Genomic DNA, 20,544 nt, shown 5'->3' on the forward strand with positions numbered 1-20,544 from the left:
AGAAAAATAACTATATTACTGCAAAGACCTAGCACAAGCTGTTCCACTCCTCGGAACACAAAAAATAGGCCAAACTCCGTGCACTATTCATTCCTCCAAATAGATGTGATCCCATTTATACCTCGAGAAATTTAGGTAGTTTTCTCATCTCTTCATTCAAACCACTTTAATTACTTTACATTACAACTCAATTGAGTTGAGTTTCATAAAAGCTAGAAGGCCTTCACAGCATCAATTTGTCACGGAATTGCTTCAATCGATTCGAAGTTTCTAATCCTGATAATTCATTAAGTAAAACATTTAAACTAATTTTTCCCATGATCCCATTATTTCCACATCTCAAGATCATTTTTGTTTTTGCAATCTACCAAAAACCAACTATTTTTCTACAGCCTACATAAAGGCTAAAGCATTACATATTTATCCTAACTAAAGAGGTGAATTATGTTAATTACTTTAATCAAGTATTCACTTTTAAATTATGATCCTCATCAACTTCATGATCTTACCATCTATCGACTACCCATGTGCATCAGGCACCTGAATGTAAATTATACAGCTACCCCAATAAAAATTAGCTAGTTTTTATGTTTTTTCTCTCACCTTGATAGTAAACCAATCCATCAGGGCAGGTTATAGTATAGTAAAAAAATTGAGGCCAGTCCAGAATGAATATTATGCTCTTCAGTAACTACAAAACCCAAGTCTACTTGTATCTCTTGGCACCTCTGTAAGCCTTACCTTGAAGGCATCAGTAAAAACACATATTAATAGCAATATTTTGGTATCTTAAAAAGAAGACTTGAGTACTAAGATATCTTGATCCTCTAGAAGAATTGCATTTAAAACCAAAACAAGGACTACTCAATCATGGACCTAGAAAGCTATTAACTTGTTCTTTTTGAAAAATAAAATCTCTACTCCGCAAAATGACAAAGATATTTATTTCTGAGAATTATACCAACAATGAGATACATATTAATTGCAGGTTATGTAAAAACAATATTCATCTTCATATCTGTATGACAATAAACACTTCTTAAAGAATTTTCTAATCTTCAAACCAAAACATGCAGCTGAACATATCTAAGGTGAACTAATGATTATTGTTGCATCAGCATATCATGCAAACAAAAGAGACCTCTATATCAACACATGACCATGGATTCCAACCCATACATCATCTGTACATAGTTTCTTTCCCTTCTAATGTTATTTATTTAAGCATTCAACAATAAGTAATTATCCCAATTGGCAAATGCCCCTAAACCGGGGCATAGACACCTGTTCACAAAAAAATGTCTAGCTCTAAAACATTACAAAACCTGTACACATAAAAATCACTAGTCTTAAAACATATATGCACATAACAAAATAAAATATTAAGGTGTAGCTATACTTGACAACATAATCAAGAAGATACTATGATTCCTAGTATTCAATTTATAGTATACGCAAAGAAGGTATTATATACTCTGTTAGAAGTACAATTGGTGGCAGTGACCTGATTATAATCAAATTAAAGAGCAATTCTGAGTAGCAAACAACTAAACATCTTGGCATGCCATCTTACCATGAAAGCCTTGGATGACAGTAAGACGCTATAAAATTAAACCTTTTATTTAAATCTCTTCTGCCATATAAAAGCACCGTAATACTTAGTCTGCACAAGATTTTATTCATACAAGCATTGTTCTACATGTGTGCTAAGGCATCATCAGGATAACCGGGTTTTACACATTATCGCCTGCAATAATGAGGAGGAGGAGATGTAGAACCTGAGTGTCAACAGATAAATGCTACAGTTAATAAACTCCAGTCCCCTCATTTTTGACTTCTCCTGCACCAGAAGCTTCGATTCTCCCCACAACCTATAAGTATGTGGACTAGAACTCATCCCCTTATAATTAGTGTTGCGCCCACTGGATGCTCTTGATATCGATCCCCTCCTTGACCATCTCATAGAGTGGGCTCATCTCCCTCAGCTTCTCCACCTGCCGTACTGTCAGTTCTATCGCCTTGTCAACCTCAGCCTCCGTCGTGAATCTCCCAATCCCAAATCTTATGGACGTATGTGCCATATCCTCGTCCACCCCAAGTGCCCTCAGTACATAGGAGGGCTCAAGGCTGGCACTTGTGCAAGCACTTCCGCTTGAGACAGCCACCTCCTTCAACCCCATCAGCAGACTCTCTCCCTCCACATACGCAAAGGATAGGTTCAAGTTCCCTGGATACCGGTGCTCCAAGCTCCCATTCACCACTACGCCATCCAGCTTAGCTCTGATCCCATTCAAGAGCCTCTCTTGCAGGGCGGAGATCCGGCGGCCATCGTAATCCATCTCCTTCATCGCAATCTCACATGCAGCGCCCATCCCAACGACGAGGGGCGTGGGAACAGTCCCACTCCGGATACCCCTTTCCTGCCCGCCACCGTTCATCTGCGGCTCAATCCGGACCCGGGGGCGGCGGCGAACGTAGAGAGCGCCAACACCCTTGGGGCCGTAGATCTTGTGCCCACTGAGGGACATGAGCCCGATTCCCATCTTCTCGACGTCGATGGGAATCTTGCCGAGGGCCTGGGCTGCGTCGGTGTGAAAGACGACGCCCTTTTCGCTGCAAATGCGGCCAATCTCCTCGAGGGGCTGGACGACGCCGATCTCGTTGTTGACGGCCATGACAGAGACGAGACCGGTGTCCGGGCGGATGGCATCGGCTAGATGGCCGAGGTCGACGAGGCCGTCGGGGCGGACGGGGAGGTACGTGATCTCGAACCCTTCCTGCTGGAGGTGCCGGCAGGAATCAAGGACGCACTTGTGCTCGGTCTGGGTGGTGATGACATGGCGCTTGCGGGCGCGGTGGAAGCGCATGAGGCCCTTGACGGAGATGTTGTTGGACTCGGTGGCGCCGGAGGTGAAAAAGATCTCCTTAGGATCGGCGGCGACTAGGGCAGCGACGCTGGCGCGTGCGGCCTCGACGGCGGACTCGGACTCCCAGCCGTAGAGGTGGGTGCGCGAGTGGGGGTTGCCGAAGCGGGAGAGGTAGAAGGGGAGCATCGCATCGAGGACGCGGGGGTCGACGGGGGTGGTGGCCTGCATGTCGAGGTAAAGCGGGCGCCCAGAGATCCTGACGCCCTTCATCGAGACCATCCCGGCCTCCTCCTCTCCGGTAGCCGAAGGCAAAGGAGACGGAGGGGTCTCCGCAGCGACTGCGGCGGTTGAGAAGCGACGTCGTGTGACAGCAGGGTTGAGGGCGCGGCGGAGGAGGCGAGAGGCGGCGGCGGTGGCCATGACGGTAGATTTTGGTGCCTAGGGATTTCTTGCTTCCAAATTAAGCGGAGATGACTATATATGGTTCAGGAAGTCGAAGATGAGGCTGGAGAGCGAAACGGGGCCAGCTCGCAACCACGTGGCTTGGCCAGCGAAATTCACCCGAAAACCTACCTCCTCACGACTGAAACAAAAGTGGGACCCACTAGGACTCACGTACGATTCGATAAGGGTACCCAAACATCTACAATGGTAAGCAGAAGACATACAGCGCTAATGGGCCACTCTTTAGAAAGCGGCTTGCACTTAAGGCACTTTGCTGGGCTGCGGCCCATTTTGGTGATAGTCGATGGTGAAGATAAACATACCCGCACGGCTACCCACCTCACGACTGCAAATAAAAGAATGTAGGACCCACCAGGACTCTCAGACCCAGCATCGGATCATAACAAAGAAGAAGGTAAGCGAAACGGGTAGGCGTTATGCGCTACGTTCCCGAGAGCGGCTTCCGATTCTCTCTCACACACACAATTTATATGATTAATGTAACTATAAATATTTACAGAAAAATAATAAAAGAAAAAAAGGCCAATTTGGGTGGTTTTTTACATGATCAAATAAATACTTAAACATACCAAAATTCCTTTTCGATATATATTTTTTCTCAAGTTCATACAATCCTTGCGTCATAGAGGAGGGTAGTAGAAAAGGATAGAAAATTTTGTCGGCCAATTCTAAGTGCAAAATTTTGATTTGGATTCAATTTAAATAAGTTATCATATTTGAAAATTTCGATGCATAGTTTAAATTGGCATGTCAACTATTTTGTCTTCTTCACTTTCCAATGTCGTGATCATGGCATTGGTGGGGGAGAATCTTGAAAAGCTTTGAAAGAGATAGCAACGAATATAGAGTAATGGAACATATATGATAGCATAAAGAGAGGTGCAAGTGGTGGGTGGGACTTTTTCTCATTCGGTTTCTAAAAATTAAATTCACATTGATTTATCTCATTGTGAACTTATCTTTTTGAACTTCTCCTTAAAGGTATTCTAATTTTTAATTTTTTTTTTATTTTCTCTAATATCTTAATCCATCGTCACCTTTCTTCTTAATGATAATGGAAGCATATAAGTCACAAGAGTCAAGCGAGAGGAACGATGAAGACAAATTGACCTGCGGATACGATTATATTATGATAGTGAACAACCAAAGTGGTGTAGAGTCATCCATGATAGGGTCAATAAAAAGATAGATGACCATTAGCGTTTAGGATATTAAAGAAAAAAGAAATATATTGTCTATTAAAGATTTTACTATTCGTCTAATTTGATCGGTAGATATAAAAATTTTGAGGGTATCATATTGTCTATAATGGTCATATTAAGTTAGTGATCAATTTTTTAACATCTCTAATTTTGTCACCAATATCAACATATACTCCAAAGTATTCATAATAAATACATAAATAATCTAATAAGAAGATTAAAAACACGTGTAACTAAATAAACTAGTGGAATTTTAAGAAAATAATTTATCTATTTTGATTTCATAGTCATTATCATCATATTTAAATCATTATTATTTTGATGTTCTTTTAATGCACCAATAATATTAATATAAATAACTAAAAAAATGTGCACTAGGATAATGAACACCAGACAAAGTATACATTATATTATTAAAGTGTACATTATATTATTAAAGAGAACTTAAAGAGCTTAAAAGAGAGATTAGGAGAAAGCTTAAGAGTTTTGAAAGTTCAATAAATGCTTAATCAAATTTGTGGAAGGATTGGAGGGAACATTTTTTTTAAATAAACTAATAATTCAAACCAATAATTTGAACTATCAATTTCAGTTCTTGAACCATCAATTTCGGGTTCGATGATTTCGGTTCTTGAATCGCTATTTCTGGAGCTAACGATTCTAATTTCGTAAACGTAGAAACCAAAATCGACCTACTACTTATCAGTTTCATTCGAATCGAACCATGATCAGGGTAAGAGAGAAAAGGGGGGATGAAGGTGGGATCGATCCGCCTTACCTCCATCTGATTCAGCTTCTTCGTTTTTTGGGCTCTGCTCATCGTCGTCTTCTCCCGAAACCCAAAGTATGTAGCACCTCTACTTCTCTTCCTCTCCCTCTGCTTGCTTGTAGTGGTGAAAGCTTCTTCTTGCGGCTTATGAGTTAAAGCCAACTGTGAGTGTCTTGAATTTTCTTTATCTGAATTTAAATCCGAAAGAAATTATCTGATCCTTTATTATAAATTTATACTTCCATTTTCTTTAATTTCTCATCAGATTTAAACTTTAGTTGGATTTTAAATGACAGGGTTTACCGAATAGGGGACGCCTTTAACTAGTCCTGAACGGTCGAATCCACAACGGTCGACTCCTATTCTACCGATTCGAAAATTCCAATAGAATAAATCATAGATCCCATCGCCCACCCCACAACGGTCGCTTCTTTGGGCATCCGCGATTGGAAGCCGCCGCTGGGTCCCAGGTGGGACATATGCCCTTGCAGAGAAACGAGTTTACCCGGAAGCCCCACAGCGGTAGCTTTTATTTCTTTGTTCTGTGAAGGAAATAAATATAGCCGTTAGGTCCTCGCTTGCTTCTTCATTGGGCATCCGCGTATCTTTCCTAAGCCCCTTCGCCGTCCGACTCAAATTTCGATCAAAGCACATTGTGATCCCCGACTGATGGCAACAACGACAACAAGATCGCCTTCCCCCAACCCGTCCCGACCCAGAACCCCCGACGCCAGCGTCGCCAGGAAGAGCTGCACCGCCATTGCCTCGGCCTTCTCAGGTAAGCATCGACAAGAAGAAGAACCTTCTCACATCTTCTTGATGATCCCCTTTGCGATCGACTTGAACCTTTCTTGGTTCTTGTTCTTGCCTGCAGAGCCCCATCAGAGGAGCGCCGGTGGCAAGTCGGGAGTGGCGTTGGCGGCGTCTTCGCGTGCGTCGCTCGAGCAAAGGGAGAACGAGAGGGACCTGAACTGCAGCGCCTCCTCCAAGCCCTCGGCCGTCAGGGCGAGGTCCCCCGCGCCGTCATCTTGTTGCTCGGCCAAGGGAGCCAAGAACTTCATGGCCCCCACGATCTCCGCCGCCTCCAAGGCCGTGGCCGCGTCGCCGAAGAGGAGGATCCTCGCGGAGAGGAACGAGACCGTGCCCGTCGTCCGGTCTTCCCTCACCTCGCTCTTGGACGAATCTCCGGCGCCAGAAGAGGTTCCTGCGAAGAGAAGGGTCAGTTTCGGTGCGCGGCCTCATCAAGACTCTGGCGTTCAAGAGACCCCGTACGTCGGTGGCGGCGGCAGCGAGCCAAGAAAGATCGAATCTGAGATCAAGAACCGTCGCTATTCCGGTGTTCTTCCCTCCTTTCACATTTCTCCAGCGGCTATAGCTCCTTTGGACGCTGACCCATCTCTTCCTCCTTACGATCCCCACACCAATTACCTCTCCCCGAGGCCGCGATTCCTCCACTACCGTCCCAATCCCCGGATCGATCAGTACCTGAACCAAGAAGGCGACTTGATGGATGCAGGAGACGGGAAGCGGCTCGAGGACAGCTTCTCCTCCGAAAGCTCCGAGGAGATACCTGGGCAGACCGAGGAAGAACAACAGTCCACACCGGGAGATGACGAGTGTTCATCCCCCGAGGTGGAAGCGATGGAAGAAGAAACAGGTGAAAGCCCTGTTCCTGAATCTGAATCCAACCCCAAATCCACGGGTAAAGGTCGCTCCTTTTGGCATTACAAGTTTGCTTCCCTTCTCCTAGTTTTGGGCATTGCTTGCATCTTTGGCTCCTTCCTTGGATGTCCTATTCTGTCATCTTCCATGCTGAAAACCCCAGTAATACCAGCCATTGATGATGTCCATGTAAGGGACTATCTAGCTGTTGCTGCTCTTGATCTTAAAGAACTAGCTAGGAAATTGAGCCAATGGTCATGCGATTCTTTTGCTCGTTACACTACTCTGACTTCCTTGCCAAGAGAAGAATTTGGTCCCTTTTTTATGCCTAACTTGACAGCCGCAAATATAGAGCAGAGAGAAGACATAGATTACAGCTATATTGGAACGATCGTAAGCAATGAACATATTGGTCAGGGCAGCGCGATGGAGCAACCTTTTGAGGGAGAAATGCAAGAGGAGAGTATGGAAGAACATGAAGTAGACATAGATCACAGCTACAGTGCAACAACGCTTAGCAATGAACACATTGATCAGGTCAGCGAAATGGAGCAACCTTTTGAGATAAGTGTGCAACAGGAGAGCATGGAAGAACATGAAGTGGATGTCTCGGGAGATGAGCTAAAAGATGATACAGAGTCTGGGGATGAGAAGAGTGGAATGGAAGTAACACAAGGTCTGGAAGAAAATGATGTTACAGTGGAGCCAGAGGCTGATGATGATGTTAAAGAGAGTAGCCTTGTGGAATTTGAGAGTGAGAAGAAGATTGAAGAGGCTGATGATGCCAAAGAAATGGAAGAAGAAGCAATAGTTGATGGCATTGAATCCGAGAAGAATATTGAGTTGGAGCTCAGGAAAATGCAGGATATTGGTCCTCATGATCTTGTGACCCAACACGATGAAGTAGCAGGAGGTCAAGGTGATAGTAGCAGTTCATCATCTTCTGCTTCTCAAACACATGAAGACAGTCCTTCAGCATCTGGTGATGAAAGAAATTCTAAGACCGTCCAATCCCAAGAGCTTTCGATGTATGGATCAGATGGTAAACATGCAATGAAGCTGGCAGCTGGGCTGTCTTCAGCAGTTCTGCTTGTTGCATGCTTTACCTTTCTTCTCATGAAGCAAAGGCAGACGTCTCCCTTGGTGGATAATCCCCAGATAGCTCCAGCAAAGAAGGTGATCACCAAATCAGTCTCAGGCAGCAGTGAGAGCCATGGCCATGCCAGGGGGTCTCCTTTCCAGAATACCCCAGTGGTGGACATGCTGATGATGGATTCTGGTCCTTCAGAATTCAGCAGTAGCTTGCAGAACAGCACGTCTGTTGGCCGGAGGAGAGCAACCCGAAAAGGCGAGGAGGAAGAGACTGAAAGCAATGAGAGAAGGCTGAGAAGGGACTCCACAGTGTCATCCTCTTCCATTTCTTATGGAAGTTTCACTACCTATGAGAAGCTCTCTTCCAAGAAGGTAACTAAATATTATCCTTTTTTTACTTTTCTTAATGGTGTATAAAGTGATGTTTGGTGAATTGATCTTGAAGTTGCCTTCTCTTTTTTCTGTGGTGTGTAGGGAAGTAGAGATGAAGAGGTGATAACTCCAGTGAGAAGATCAAGCAGGATCAGAAACCACCAAATTGCTTCCCCATGAGGAGGAGGAGATGATGAAATGCTACTCTAATTACTTGCAGAGTAGTAGTAGCTAACCTTTGTTGCTGTGGTTTGTTGTTGCAAGCAGTCTTAGCTTTTATTAGGTTGACATGGCTTTAATTTTAGGTTGCTGATTCTTTTTCTTAGGTTGATTTGTACTTGGGTGTGAGATATCTAATGCATGATTGATCAGCTTTGTGCTGTTCATTTCATTTGGATTATGGAAGAGATTGGGTTTGAAATATGCTTCTGACATCACCCTTTGTTTATCTAATCCAAGTATATGATGATCCAACTACACTTAATCAAAATGATGAAATTAGATGTGATGGACATAAAATTGATTAAGAACAAGTGTGAATTCTAGAAAATAAATTTTGAGCTTTAAAAATTTTTCATAGAGCATCTTAATTTTGAAAAATTCCTATAGAACATTTTTTTTTATCAATAACTATTTTTATAGTTGTACTCTCCCATGACCTAAACAAAAGTGTCGTCTTGTACTACTCTCTCTCATCGTGTTTGTCTGTGTTTATCTGTAAATCTGACATGAAAAATGAGGAGGCATAAGGGCCATCATCATCTCCGTGAACCATATCGAACCTTCCCAGATAGTGACGAACCTCGTGCCCCCTCCTTTCTTGTGTAAGGATTGCGAGCGACCACAACAATAATATTTTTATTTTAATTTTAGTATCTATATTTTTACTTATATACTTTTTAAGGGTAGACATAATATTAAAATAATTCAGATTTAAAATTTTATTTGTTGATTTAAGACGTAATTAAAGATTATATAAATGTAATTTGCTTGAATTTTTTTTTTGACTTTTTTTTCAAATGATTCTCTCATTTTCAATTTACCCATTAATATTCTCATTTTTTTTTTACTTTTTTTTCAAATGGACCCGAATGCAATCATGTGCGTTGATTTGGGGACGATTTGACGCGCTGATTCATACAAGTCCGTCGGTACCTCATCCCTAACGTGACTAAAGCAGCGGCGGTGACAGCCTCTCCGTACTTCTCCCGTTCGGACCACCTCTCGACTACCAGAGCTATGGCGGCTACCGTATCCGCCACCCGCTTCACCGCCGTAGCCGCCGGTGCTCTCCGGGGACTGCGGTGGCGATGCTCCCCTCCGGATCATCACGCCTTGCTATTCTCCAAGAGGCCCGGAGCCGTCTCACTCAATCACCGGCGCCGCTTCGTCGCCCCGTCCGCCCTCCACAAGGCCGACATCCAGGCCAAGGACGAGGGCCAGCCGGAGACCCTCGACTACCGGGTCTTCTTCCTCGACGGCTCCGGCAAGAAGATCTCGCCGTGGCACGATGTGCCCTTGCACTTGGGCGACGGGGTCTTCAACTTCGTGGTGGAGATCCCCAAGGAGACGAGTGCGAAGATGGAGGTGGCCACCGACGAGCCGTACACGCCTATAAAGCAGGACACCAAGAAAGGGAAGCTTCGATACTACCCGTGAGATCATTTTACATCTCAATCACTTCTCTTATTTTCTTTTCTTTTCGCTTAGATTGCTTATTGTTTGTTTTAACTGTTAATTCCGAGATGTTGACCTGAAAATATCATGGATTTTGGTTTTTCGTCAGCCTGGGATAATTCTGTGAAACTGATTAGCTCAGTGAAGAGTTTGATATTTGAGACAGATAAAATAATGAACTGTCAATCATAAACCTAATAAGAGTGGAGTTTTTGGTGATTGCATCGTAATAGTAATAGTCTATCTTTCAGAACTATTCAGAGATTGTGGCATTTGCTATGAAGTTAATCGAGAATGTAGACAATCTCCAATATGGCTATTCTATATTTGCTTTAGTCCCAACAAATTACCAACACCAATATGACAATCCCCAATATGTAATCTACATCTACTTTAGGATTGCCCCGACAGGAGTTATGCTGAATTTACTCTGCCACGTTGAATTTTAGTTATTCAAAGGTGAAAATTTAGACAAAGTCTGCTAAGTTTAAGTCAACATACGTCTGTGAATTAGATCTTGTTGCTATGTGCTACCAGAAGTTAAAATCCTTGTCTCTTCAGATGACAAGTTCATTGTCATAGGCCTGTTAACCACATTAATGAGTATAATGTATGAGTCCTGTTTTTCCAAATTAAATCATTGTGGCTTTCACATATCAAATGATTTTACTAAACTGAAGTAACTCTTACAACTTACACACTTTAAAAAATATGTGGATTAGATGCATTTAGATGAGCAGTCTAGAGATGTAAATGCCTGAATTTAATATAACATAAGGGTATGGGAAGAAATGGGTTGACAAGATTGACCATAGGAATTGCATTATTGTGAGAGTTCTTTTTTTTTATATATGAACAAGGCCATGCCTACCTATACAAATACGTGAGAAAGTTTGGCAGATACAAGGTCACAAATTTGCTCAGCAGGCTTCAGAATTTAGCGAGAAATGCCAAATCATGTAAAAAATAGATCATACTCGAAAGGGCAATATCACCTCACCTATGAAGGTTCTTGCACATATTCTAAATTTGAGAGCCTAGTTGTTTGATTGTTCATTTTCAATTTCAGGTACAACATAAACTGGAACTATGGATTACTTCCACAGACGTGGGAAGACCCATCTTTTGCTAATGCAGAAGTCGAAGGGGCTTTGGGAGATAATGATCCAGGTTCATAAGAACCACTTCCTATTTTTCGAGTTCAATGTTGCTTGTTGATTTTTATAGTGTAGCAAGATCCTGGTTCCTCTGCTGATATTCTCCAATTTCCAGTTGATGTTGTTGAGATAGGTGAAAGACAGGCTAAGATTGGTGAGATTCTCAAGGTGAAGCCCTTGGCTGCTTTAGCTATGATTGACGAAGGGGAGCTTGACTGGAAGATTGTTGCTATTTCATTGGATGATCCTCGAGCTTCACTTGTAAATGATGCTGATGATGTCGAGAAACATTTCCCGGTATACTTTTCTTTTGGTGTAAATTTATTTTGAAAATTTGAAATATATCATATCTCTTTACATCAAACTATGAAGCTCTTACATGAGTGGTTTGTTGTGTCAGGCTACTAGATTCATGATAACAGACATCCTTGCTCTGTTGCAGATACATGGTTAAATAAATAGTGTTGAGGTTTGGTTTGTCTCATATGTTGCCTTAAAATCCTGCAGGTTGTGTAGTTTGAAATGTCCTTAGACACCCATAGACTGTGGTCATTTAACTATTTGAACATCTGGTGTTCTTTGATCATGCATACTACAATTCTGAGCAAATGGCAGGCTGGTCTATACAAGCCAAAGAATTTTTATGATTTTTTACACTAAATGACTAATTTTGATTTATTTGCAGATTAAAAATTCTCCCGCTAAGATTTAGAAGAATTGAGAAGTTGATCTGCATGTTCACAAATCTATTCACCTTTTTGGTAATTAAGTGAAAATCAGATCAAATTATTTTCTGTATGTGTTAAGATTGTTGGAACCTTCTGGTGGAGATGAGTCAGAAAAGTTACCACACTTTTGTTGTTTATTCTACATTAGGATATTCATCTATATGTAAAGTAACCAAGTCACTGGAAACCTACTAAAGGTTTTCAGATTGTGTAAAGTTGTCAGAATGGTTATTTTCAACTAAGGTTTAATTATGGACCTTTGACTTGTTTAGGACTCTAGAGCTTCTGAAAATGCCTTGTCCATAGTCCACATCAACTGTTATTCTGTATTAGTGTTTAACAAGTATCTTAGCACATTTCTGAATTTTATGTAGGGCTACCTTGATTCTATCTCGCCAATTACTCTGTGCTTAAGTGCATGTTATACTTTTCTGTGTATTCCAGATTGGATATAATGCAAGCAATTAAACAGTATATTGTTATGTTATACCTGCTGAGTTACCATCACCACCAACAACAATGAAGCCATAAAGTCCTAACTATCTGGGTTGGCTACATGGTTCTTTTATCGTCATTGAGATTTATAAAAAAATATATATTTAGTTAAATTAGGAGTATTTAAATGTTTATTTATAGTTTGCATTAAAAACTTTTTGGATCTTAATTATTTCATAAATTGTTGTTGTTGTTGTTGCTGAGTTTTTTATGCTGTTTCGTGAGATATGCTACAAAGTGCAAAAAAGATGTACTGAAATTTCTTGATGACTTTCGGTTGAACATGAGTTTGTATACCATTTACAAGTTCCTGAGACAGCAAAGCAAATTATGGTCATGTTTAAAAAGAAGAGAGTGCTACACTGAAATCTTAGATTCTGTATTAAAGTTCTCATTTAGTTTGGAGGAAGCTGATTCTACCTACTTTGTAGAAACATTGATGATTGTGTGATTCTGTTGTTGTGTGTAAGTTTCTCTTCTTTCCTTTTATGCATTTTTAATGGGTAAGTTTATATACTTAGGACCATGTGGAATGCAACCAATGATTGTTATCCATGATATTTTGTGCCTGATTATTTCTTGTCACTGGCTTGCTGTTGCTTCAGGGAACTCTTACTGCTATAAGAGACTGGTTCAGAGACTACAAGATACCGGATGGAAAGCCTGCTAATAGATTTGGTCTTGGCAACAAAGCTGCAAACAAGGTAATTAGTTTATGGTTCTTATGGTCTATAATCTATATATCCCGGTATTAGATTCTGCTATTCGTGTTGCATGCAGCAGTATATTTTTATCATGATGTACTTATTGTTTGAAGGATCCTCGGACATTGTTTTTGTCATATTTAGCTTGTGTGTGGTAATTTTTGGCTTTTTCTTTTATGTTAGACCTGTTATATGGGTCATGTACTTCTTTCCTTGAAGGGGGCAGAGTAATACTTTGGATGGATATTTACAATAGTATTGCTTGGTGTTGATATCTGATATCTTGTATCCAATCTCAAAACCATGTGGATAAGCCTTCCAAGAGGAGTAATTGCTCTTTGGGGGTGAATAATGACTCACATACTGATCTCGATGAGGGACAAATTTGATCTTTATATCATAATTTCCACACTTCAAATCACTGATGTTATAGTTAGGTTCACTCCTGGTTTACTAGGATTCCTGCAACTTACATGGGTCAGAAGGCCAAAGTCCACCATGTTGCTGCCACCATCCATGATTTCTAAGTTTGTTAGATTAAACATTAACTGGGATGTACAATGGGTTCCAACATGACCCACATACTACTTATGATTGTTGTATTCATACTATATTTATCAAAATCTGAACTTGAAATCACTAGAGTAAAATTTTGTTTTCTTTTTTTGGGATGAGCAGTAAAAGATATACTAATCCTGACGTATGCCCTGTTAGAATGGGCTACAAGTTCTAACAGATCCATCTACCTATAGTTTTAATTGAGCACTTTTCAACATCTGCTTGAAGTTGGGCCTTAGAAGTAACTCAAATGCTGGATCAATCCAAATGTTAGTCTTCAGCAATTGTCAACTGGTTCTATCAAAGTCAACCTAGTTTTAACCAAAATAGATTGAGAAACAGAGTATTACCATTTGACAGGGTCATATACTCAATATGGCCAGCACCTGATGATTTTGTGCCGGTCCATTGGCAGAACAGTGTGCACAACTCCTGTTGTGATCTTACTTACGCATGCAAGTCTCAGGCAACTTTCATCTCCATCATGGCCCAGCACTTGTATCAGCATAATCTTAAGAGTGATACTACTGTGAGGTTTTCTATCAGAAAACCATCCATTGATAGTAACAAGCATCCAACAAACTCTTTATCTACCAGTTACTAAGTAGTCTATATGGGACCCAAGGATATAGCTGATGATTGAAAAATCTTTAAAAAGTTTCGACTTTCCCAGATTCAGAAAGCATCATCTTAATTCTGTTCATTCCTGACTGCACATGAATGAACATGCTTCTTCTGTCAATATGTAGAGCCTAGCAAAATTTTGGTTAGCACTTGCATTTTCAGCAGCAATTATCCCACCGGGTACATTCATTCCTACTGAATTCTTTTGTTCTTTCTGGTGTTTAGGATTATGCTTTGAAGGTTATTTCCGAGACAAACGAGTCATGGGCTAAATTGATGAAAAGATCGGTTGCTGCTGGAGAACTGTCACTGGTATGATTGCCGAAATGAAGAAGCCAGGAGGCTATTTTTTCTTTGTTTTCCAAGAGTTTAAATGTGTTATTGCAGATTTTTATTTAAACTGAACCAAAACATGGAATAATTATAGAGTGAATTGAATTCCTTGGGGACAAACTTCTCGGGTTCGACAAATGTGTTTCCTGTCCCACAATGCTAGTAAGTCGGTCATTTCGTGTAAGATGTGCTCATCTTTTCTCCGGTTCTTTGTCACAAATATATGGTAGTTGTTATTAAAATTCATTGATCTGACCATAAACCAGTATTGGAAATTAGAGTTCCATATCAGTACATTTGAAGACTATTTTTTGTTATTTTACTTGATGATATCAAGTAAGTATACATGTTCAATATGTATGATTCAGTATAATCTGACAAGCCCGTATATAAAACCTTGATTATTATGATATCAAGGTATAGATTACTCTATTATTATAATTCAAATTAGATCCATTTCTAAATCCCAAAATGGACTCTTTTAGTTGTATCATCAATTTTAAGTGGGGAAGATTGTGATATTTCAATAATTTTATTGTTCTTCAATAAGGTTTGAGATTACTCTTTTATTGTTCTTCAATAATTTTATTATTATTTCAATAATTTTATTGTTCCAAGTTTCCATATTATTGCCAATTAAATCACAGATAATGGTAAATTAGATTAGCAAGGAATTTTGCAAAATAATAAAATATATTTGGTTTTCTCTCTTTTCTAGTCGTCCATGCGATCGATTCGAGATTAGAGAACGTCTCGATGCGAGATGTGCTATGTGTGGCATTTTTACAATTAAACCCCAAATGAAGCAGATTTAAGATCAGGATTCGCTCCAGATGACATTTCGGGTCGGGCTGCGGAGTTATAGGGTAGACTGGCATCCGTAGTTTCTCGGATCGTAGCTCCTTATCGGATCCCTCGGCTCTTCTTCTTCCTTCTCTGCCTTGTCGGCTTTGCCCGTTCATTCGTTCGATCAATCATGGGGCTTCTTAGCATCATAAGGAAGATTAAGAAGAAAGAGAAGGAGATGCGAATCCTCATGGTGTACGTGTTTTCGCTTCTCTCCATCCTTCACATTTCACTCACTTTTTTTCTCTCTCTCTCTCCCTCGATGCGCGGTTGGATCGCAGGGGACTGGACAACTCCGGGAAGACTACCATCGTCTTGAAGGTCAATGGCGAGGACACCAGCGTCATCAGCCCCACCTTGGGCTTCAATATCAAGACCATCAAGTACCAAAAGTTAGTCGCCGTCCTAATCTCTCTCTCTCTCTCTCTCTCTCTCTCTCTCTCTCTCTCACAGATACACACGCATGCACAAGATGTGATTGTTTGATCTTGATTTGGCCAAAAAATCATAATGGAAGTGAAACTATACGTCTCCCTCCTTTTGGAAATGGCAAACTAATAAATAATGAAGTAACATCTTTGTGTGAATTGATGTTGTTTCTCCAAATAAAAAGTGAATCTAAAACGAATATTGTTATCTCCTTTCCAAATGCCATAAAAAGAGGAAAAAAGAATCAAAACTTGGTATTAGATGATCTGGATCTGGTCTTGGTGTCCTGCAGGTACTCCCTCAACATATGGGATGTTGGCGGTCAGAAAACTATTAGGTCCTACTGGCGGAACTACTTCGAGCAGACGGATGGCCTGGTGTGGGTCGTTGACAGCTCTGATGTGCGGAGATTGGATGATTGCAGGTCGGAGCTTGAGAATCTCTTGAAAGAAGAGGTGCGAGATTGATTCAAATATCAATTATGTTTGTTTTCTTATGCTTTTGATTCTTAGAGTGGGTTTATAAGTTTAAATATCTGTCATTTTGTTATTAGTCTTAACTGCTAATTATTATAAGTCTATTGGAAAGAAGTAACATGGTCGGCAAAGGCTACATGCAGATGCTTCTACGATTTGCTTTTGTTACATGAAGTTGGCCATTGAAGTTCGTCTATGCAAAGGATGGATCTCTGGATCCTACTTTGAGGCTTTTAACTCTGATCCTAGGGGTTGGCATTGTTTCCTAGGGAAGAAAATTTCATCCTGACATTGAAGGCAATGCTTTTGATAGTGGCGCACACATAGCACATAACATGTTGGTTCATTTTTCCAAGTTTTAGTTATTATTATTATTAGACTTCTTATCACTATAGTTACAGGTTATCTAAATGAAATTTTTAAGTAAGAAGTTTATTAATAATTATTCTATATATTTCTTCCATTATATTGGTTTCCTCTTTTATCATCTCTTTACCCTGATGGAAGTTTTATTTATGAAAAATATATTTATTGCATTTGTCAATCAATGGTCAAAACATGGCTGCAGTATTAGGGGTGTGAAAGGGTTGTTCTATAATCATGTTAGTTTTCTTATTCAGGTTTTATCTAAAATGTTCAATTTAACTCAAAATCATTATACTTAGTTTTTGCTGAATGAGCACTATTATTTCATATTTCATTTTGTGCTGTGTCAATCTCTTGTTTCTCCCAGTAAATCTTTTATGTTGATGTGTTGGGTTTGAATCATGCTCCGTGCTTAAGATTGGCACCACAAATATCCATCGTCAGCAATGGCACAGCTTAATTTGAAGATATTCTTGTTTCACCATTTTCTATTCTTCACCTATAGTCAACTTGGAGATCATTATATATCTCTAAACATGAAAAAGTCAAGCATGGTTTAATTGTGCAGAGACATATAATTAACTTGGTGTAATTACTTGTGATTTGTGCAGTTGGAACTTACATTGACTTAACATTTGATGCAATGAAAAGAAGAAATATTGTTTTACACTTTTGTATTCGCTCGAGTTTTTCCTGATATTAGTGTTAAATATTGACACATGCTGTGTGTGTGCCAGCAGAAAAGCCAAGCTGATAAACATTCTAAGCACTTTGCCCATTCAAAGTTGAAGCATATCTTCTCATGATAGTATTTGTATGATGCACAAGATAGCTAGTTACTTTAAGTTTATGGGTGTGAGTATGCCACTAGATCAATTTCTATGCCTTTTTTTGGGCTTCATCTGTTGGCTGTTGTATTTGTGGGAGATATTTGTTAATGTTGGTATCTTCTGCTTTGTTGTATATTTTGATGCTTTCGTCATGTTGTGATTATCTAATCAACATCTTGTTTCATTACTCACGTGTCCATCTGACCATGTCAATTTTATTTTGCTTATTCTTGTATTATTATCACATCTTTGTTCACTGTTGTTAATTCTAAAGATAACCTATGAGATTCCTATTGACTTACCACTATTATATTAAAAAGGCAACACAGTGTACAAAGATCTTACCAATGCTAATTTGAGGAGGGTCGATATAAGTAGTCTTATCCTTGCAAATAAAGAGGTTATTTCTATGGCTTGAACCCTACTCATCTATGTCGTAGAGGAGCACATTTACTGTGACATCAAGGCTTATCCATGCCACTATCATATGGCAACCAAGATAGCCTTCATATATGCAGCATCTAATTTAATCACCCAGCTCCAATATGGTTGAACTTGAGACCTTTTGTAGAATATGCTGATTGGAAACATAAATCCATTTCAACAATCAATGTGGATAATAAGATGTTGTAAAGTAGCAAATTTACTGTGACGTAAAGGCTTGTCCTTACCACTATCATATAGCAACCAAGATAGCCTTCATATATAGTGTCTAATTTAATCACCCAGATCTCATTTGGTTGAACATGAGACCTTTTGTAGAATATACTGATATGAAACATAAATCCATTTCAATAATCAATTCAAATCATAAGATGTCAGTGTGGCTCATGATGTCAACTGTCAAGGCAGGCAATCTGCCTTTGAAAGGTTGTATTGTTTGATAGAGGGCATGAAATGTTAATCGATATTCAACTTCATAGAAGTGTTTTTTTATGTGAAGGCTGAAATGCAAGACACCTTAAATTTGTGCCTCCAAGAATAGGTCAATGACATGAGATTGCTTTGTATCTTATTCCTTGATGTTGTCTTTAGAAATTTAAATTTCTATTTGGAACACATTTTTCATGCGGCTATCACAAAAAATTAGTAGAACTCAACGCTTGTTTCCTTATTTCTTTTGTGGATATTTAGTGGATAAAATATCTAATGGATAAATCTTCTGTGGTTTTGACAGAGGTTATCAGGGGCATCTTTGTTGATCTTTGCAAATAAGCAGGATATCCAAGGTGCTCTCAAGCCAGCAGATATAGTCAAAGTAAGATTACAGATGATATCCATGTGTTGCATTTGGCATTTAATCTTTTGGATCTTTGAAGGGTCTTCTAAATGTGTAAACATGACATATAGTTGTAAAGGTCAAAATAGATCAAACCGGCTTTGGTTCAGACTCGGCTTCGATTGATGTTGATGTTGGATTTGAAGGCTACATAAGGCTGATCCAAATCAGATCTAATTCTCTGAAAGGGGGGCAGTTTCACCTTTTTTCTCATAGGGCATGGTGCAATTATCCGAGCTAAGTAGGGGCTTTCCGCCCAGAGAATGTGTTTTCCCAAGCAGACTGAAGCAATATGGGCCTTGAGAGCTCTGTGCTTAGCTTGTCCTCCAAAGACCTGCCACATTGCCAGACAGCTTCTAAAGTTTCTAGAATTGTCTGGGAACATTTGTACCAATTTTAGATAGTCTTTTGTCTTTATTTTTGAGTAATACGAATTTTCTTGTGTTAAAACCTTAATTAATTACGGCAGGTCAAGCCTTCAGACTTGGACCAGAGCTTTGAACCAAATGGTAAGGTTAAATGTGTTGAGTTGCGTTGGGTTATTGGCTTTAGAAGTCGTCACCACCCTTAATTTTACCTGAGGAAACTTGAAGATATATGCTTACACTGCAATATTTCTGTATCTTTTCTATCATCTATTAGCAACAGCTAGGTTAAATCAAACATGCTGATTGTGCATTTCATCAGTAAGACTTCTGTAACATCTTTATATTACCCTTTTCCCTCTTCTAATATTTTTTATTTTGTGGATCATTCAATTTGAGAAATATTATGATAGATTTTTGAAAATGAGCTTTGTGGAACTGCAAGGTCTAGTTTATTGAATCTCATTATTTTTCTTGAATAATGTCAAATCATACTTGATGCAGTCTTCTCATTCCCAGTATTTCTTGTTGGTCAAGAATCTGGCTGTATTCTCTTGTTGAGCTTCAAAGTTGGCATTAAATTTTTTCAATTACACTTGATGCATTCTTCTCATTCCAGTATTCTTTTTGGTCAGGATTTTGGCTGTATCCTCTTATTGAGCTTCAAAACTGGCACTAAGTCAGCTATTAAATATTTAAATTCAAGTGTCATTGCTCCTCTTCGATAATATGATCTCCATTTGTTCAGGTACTAAATTTAGATGCCATGGACAAAACCAGGCATTGGCAAATTGTGGGATGTAGTGCCTATACCGGGGAAGGTTTGCTCAAGGGATTTGATTGGCTGGTGCAAGATATTGCTTCTCGGATATATATGCTCGACTGAGAATGAGAATGATATATGGATTGTGTTACGATATGGCAGGATAAAATCTTCGACAAAATCCCTATTGTTCAAGCAATCCTACGTATGCTCTGAGAGTTGGACCACCGATATTTTAATCAAAGATGATGACATCTTTACATTTTCTTTTCTTTGATATTTGTGCAACAAACTATGGTACCATCATCATGACACTTGAGCAAAATGGCCTTCAGTATTTTCTTGTATTTGCTTTGGAGATGATATCATGATAATGAAAGGTTGGTATTGTGTGTGGTCTTCTTGAAACTTGTTCCTAAAGTTTATTTGGATGAATCTTCTGGCATCTATCTTACAAAATTATGTATAACTCATTATATCAATCC

At 39.7% G+C, this 20,544-nt stretch overlaps 4 protein-coding genes across 4 annotated transcripts; 3 read left to right on the plus strand and 1 right to left on the minus strand.

The window, feature by feature from the left end:
- Positions 1 to 1,602: 1,602 nt before the first annotated feature.
- On the minus strand, positions 1,603 to 3,336 carry LOC103999090 (cysteine desulfurase, mitochondrial). The gene has a single exon (XM_009420744.3). The coding sequence runs from the start codon at positions 3,285 to 3,287 to the stop codon at positions 1,908 to 1,910; it is 1,380 nt and encodes a 459-aa protein (XP_009419019.2). The 5' UTR covers positions 3,288 to 3,336; the 3' UTR covers positions 1,603 to 1,907.
- Positions 3,337 to 5,736: 2,400 nt separating this feature from the next.
- LOC135593833 (uncharacterized) lies at positions 5,737 to 8,820 on the plus strand. The gene is made up of 3 exons (XM_065084141.1): positions 5,737 to 6,081; positions 6,178 to 8,429; positions 8,532 to 8,820. Exons 1-3 carry the CDS (start codon positions 5,973 to 5,975, stop codon positions 8,607 to 8,609), a joined length of 2,439 nt encoding a protein of 812 aa, XP_064940213.1. The 5' UTR covers positions 5,737 to 5,972; the 3' UTR covers positions 8,610 to 8,820.
- A 765-nt stretch (positions 8,821 to 9,585) lies between these two features.
- On the plus strand, positions 9,586 to 14,951 carry LOC135593834 (soluble inorganic pyrophosphatase 6, chloroplastic-like). Its single transcript, XM_065084142.1, has 5 exons — positions 9,586 to 10,084; positions 11,176 to 11,276; positions 11,379 to 11,560; positions 13,092 to 13,190; positions 14,598 to 14,951. The coding sequence occupies exons 1-5, from the start codon at positions 9,669 to 9,671 to the stop codon at positions 14,688 to 14,690; spliced, it is 891 nt and encodes a 296-aa protein (XP_064940214.1). The 5' UTR covers positions 9,586 to 9,668; the 3' UTR covers positions 14,691 to 14,951.
- Positions 14,952 to 15,587: 636 nt separating this feature from the next.
- Positions 15,588 to 20,467, plus strand: LOC103999093 (ADP-ribosylation factor-like protein 2). The gene is made up of 5 exons (XM_009420749.3): positions 15,588 to 15,746; positions 15,833 to 15,943; positions 16,273 to 16,435; positions 18,830 to 18,910; positions 20,045 to 20,467. The coding sequence occupies exons 1-5, from the start codon at positions 15,682 to 15,684 to the stop codon at positions 20,180 to 20,182; spliced, it is 558 nt and encodes a 185-aa protein (XP_009419024.2). The 5' UTR covers positions 15,588 to 15,681; the 3' UTR covers positions 20,183 to 20,467.
- The last annotated feature ends 77 nt before the right edge of the window (positions 20,468 to 20,544 follow it).

Source organism: Musa acuminata, chromosome BXJ1-9 (assembly GCF_036884655.1).
Source record: "Musa acuminata AAA Group cultivar baxijiao chromosome BXJ1-9, Cavendish_Baxijiao_AAA, whole genome shotgun sequence".
Classification (NCBI taxonomy): Eukaryota; Viridiplantae; Streptophyta; class Magnoliopsida; order Zingiberales; family Musaceae; genus Musa; species Musa acuminata.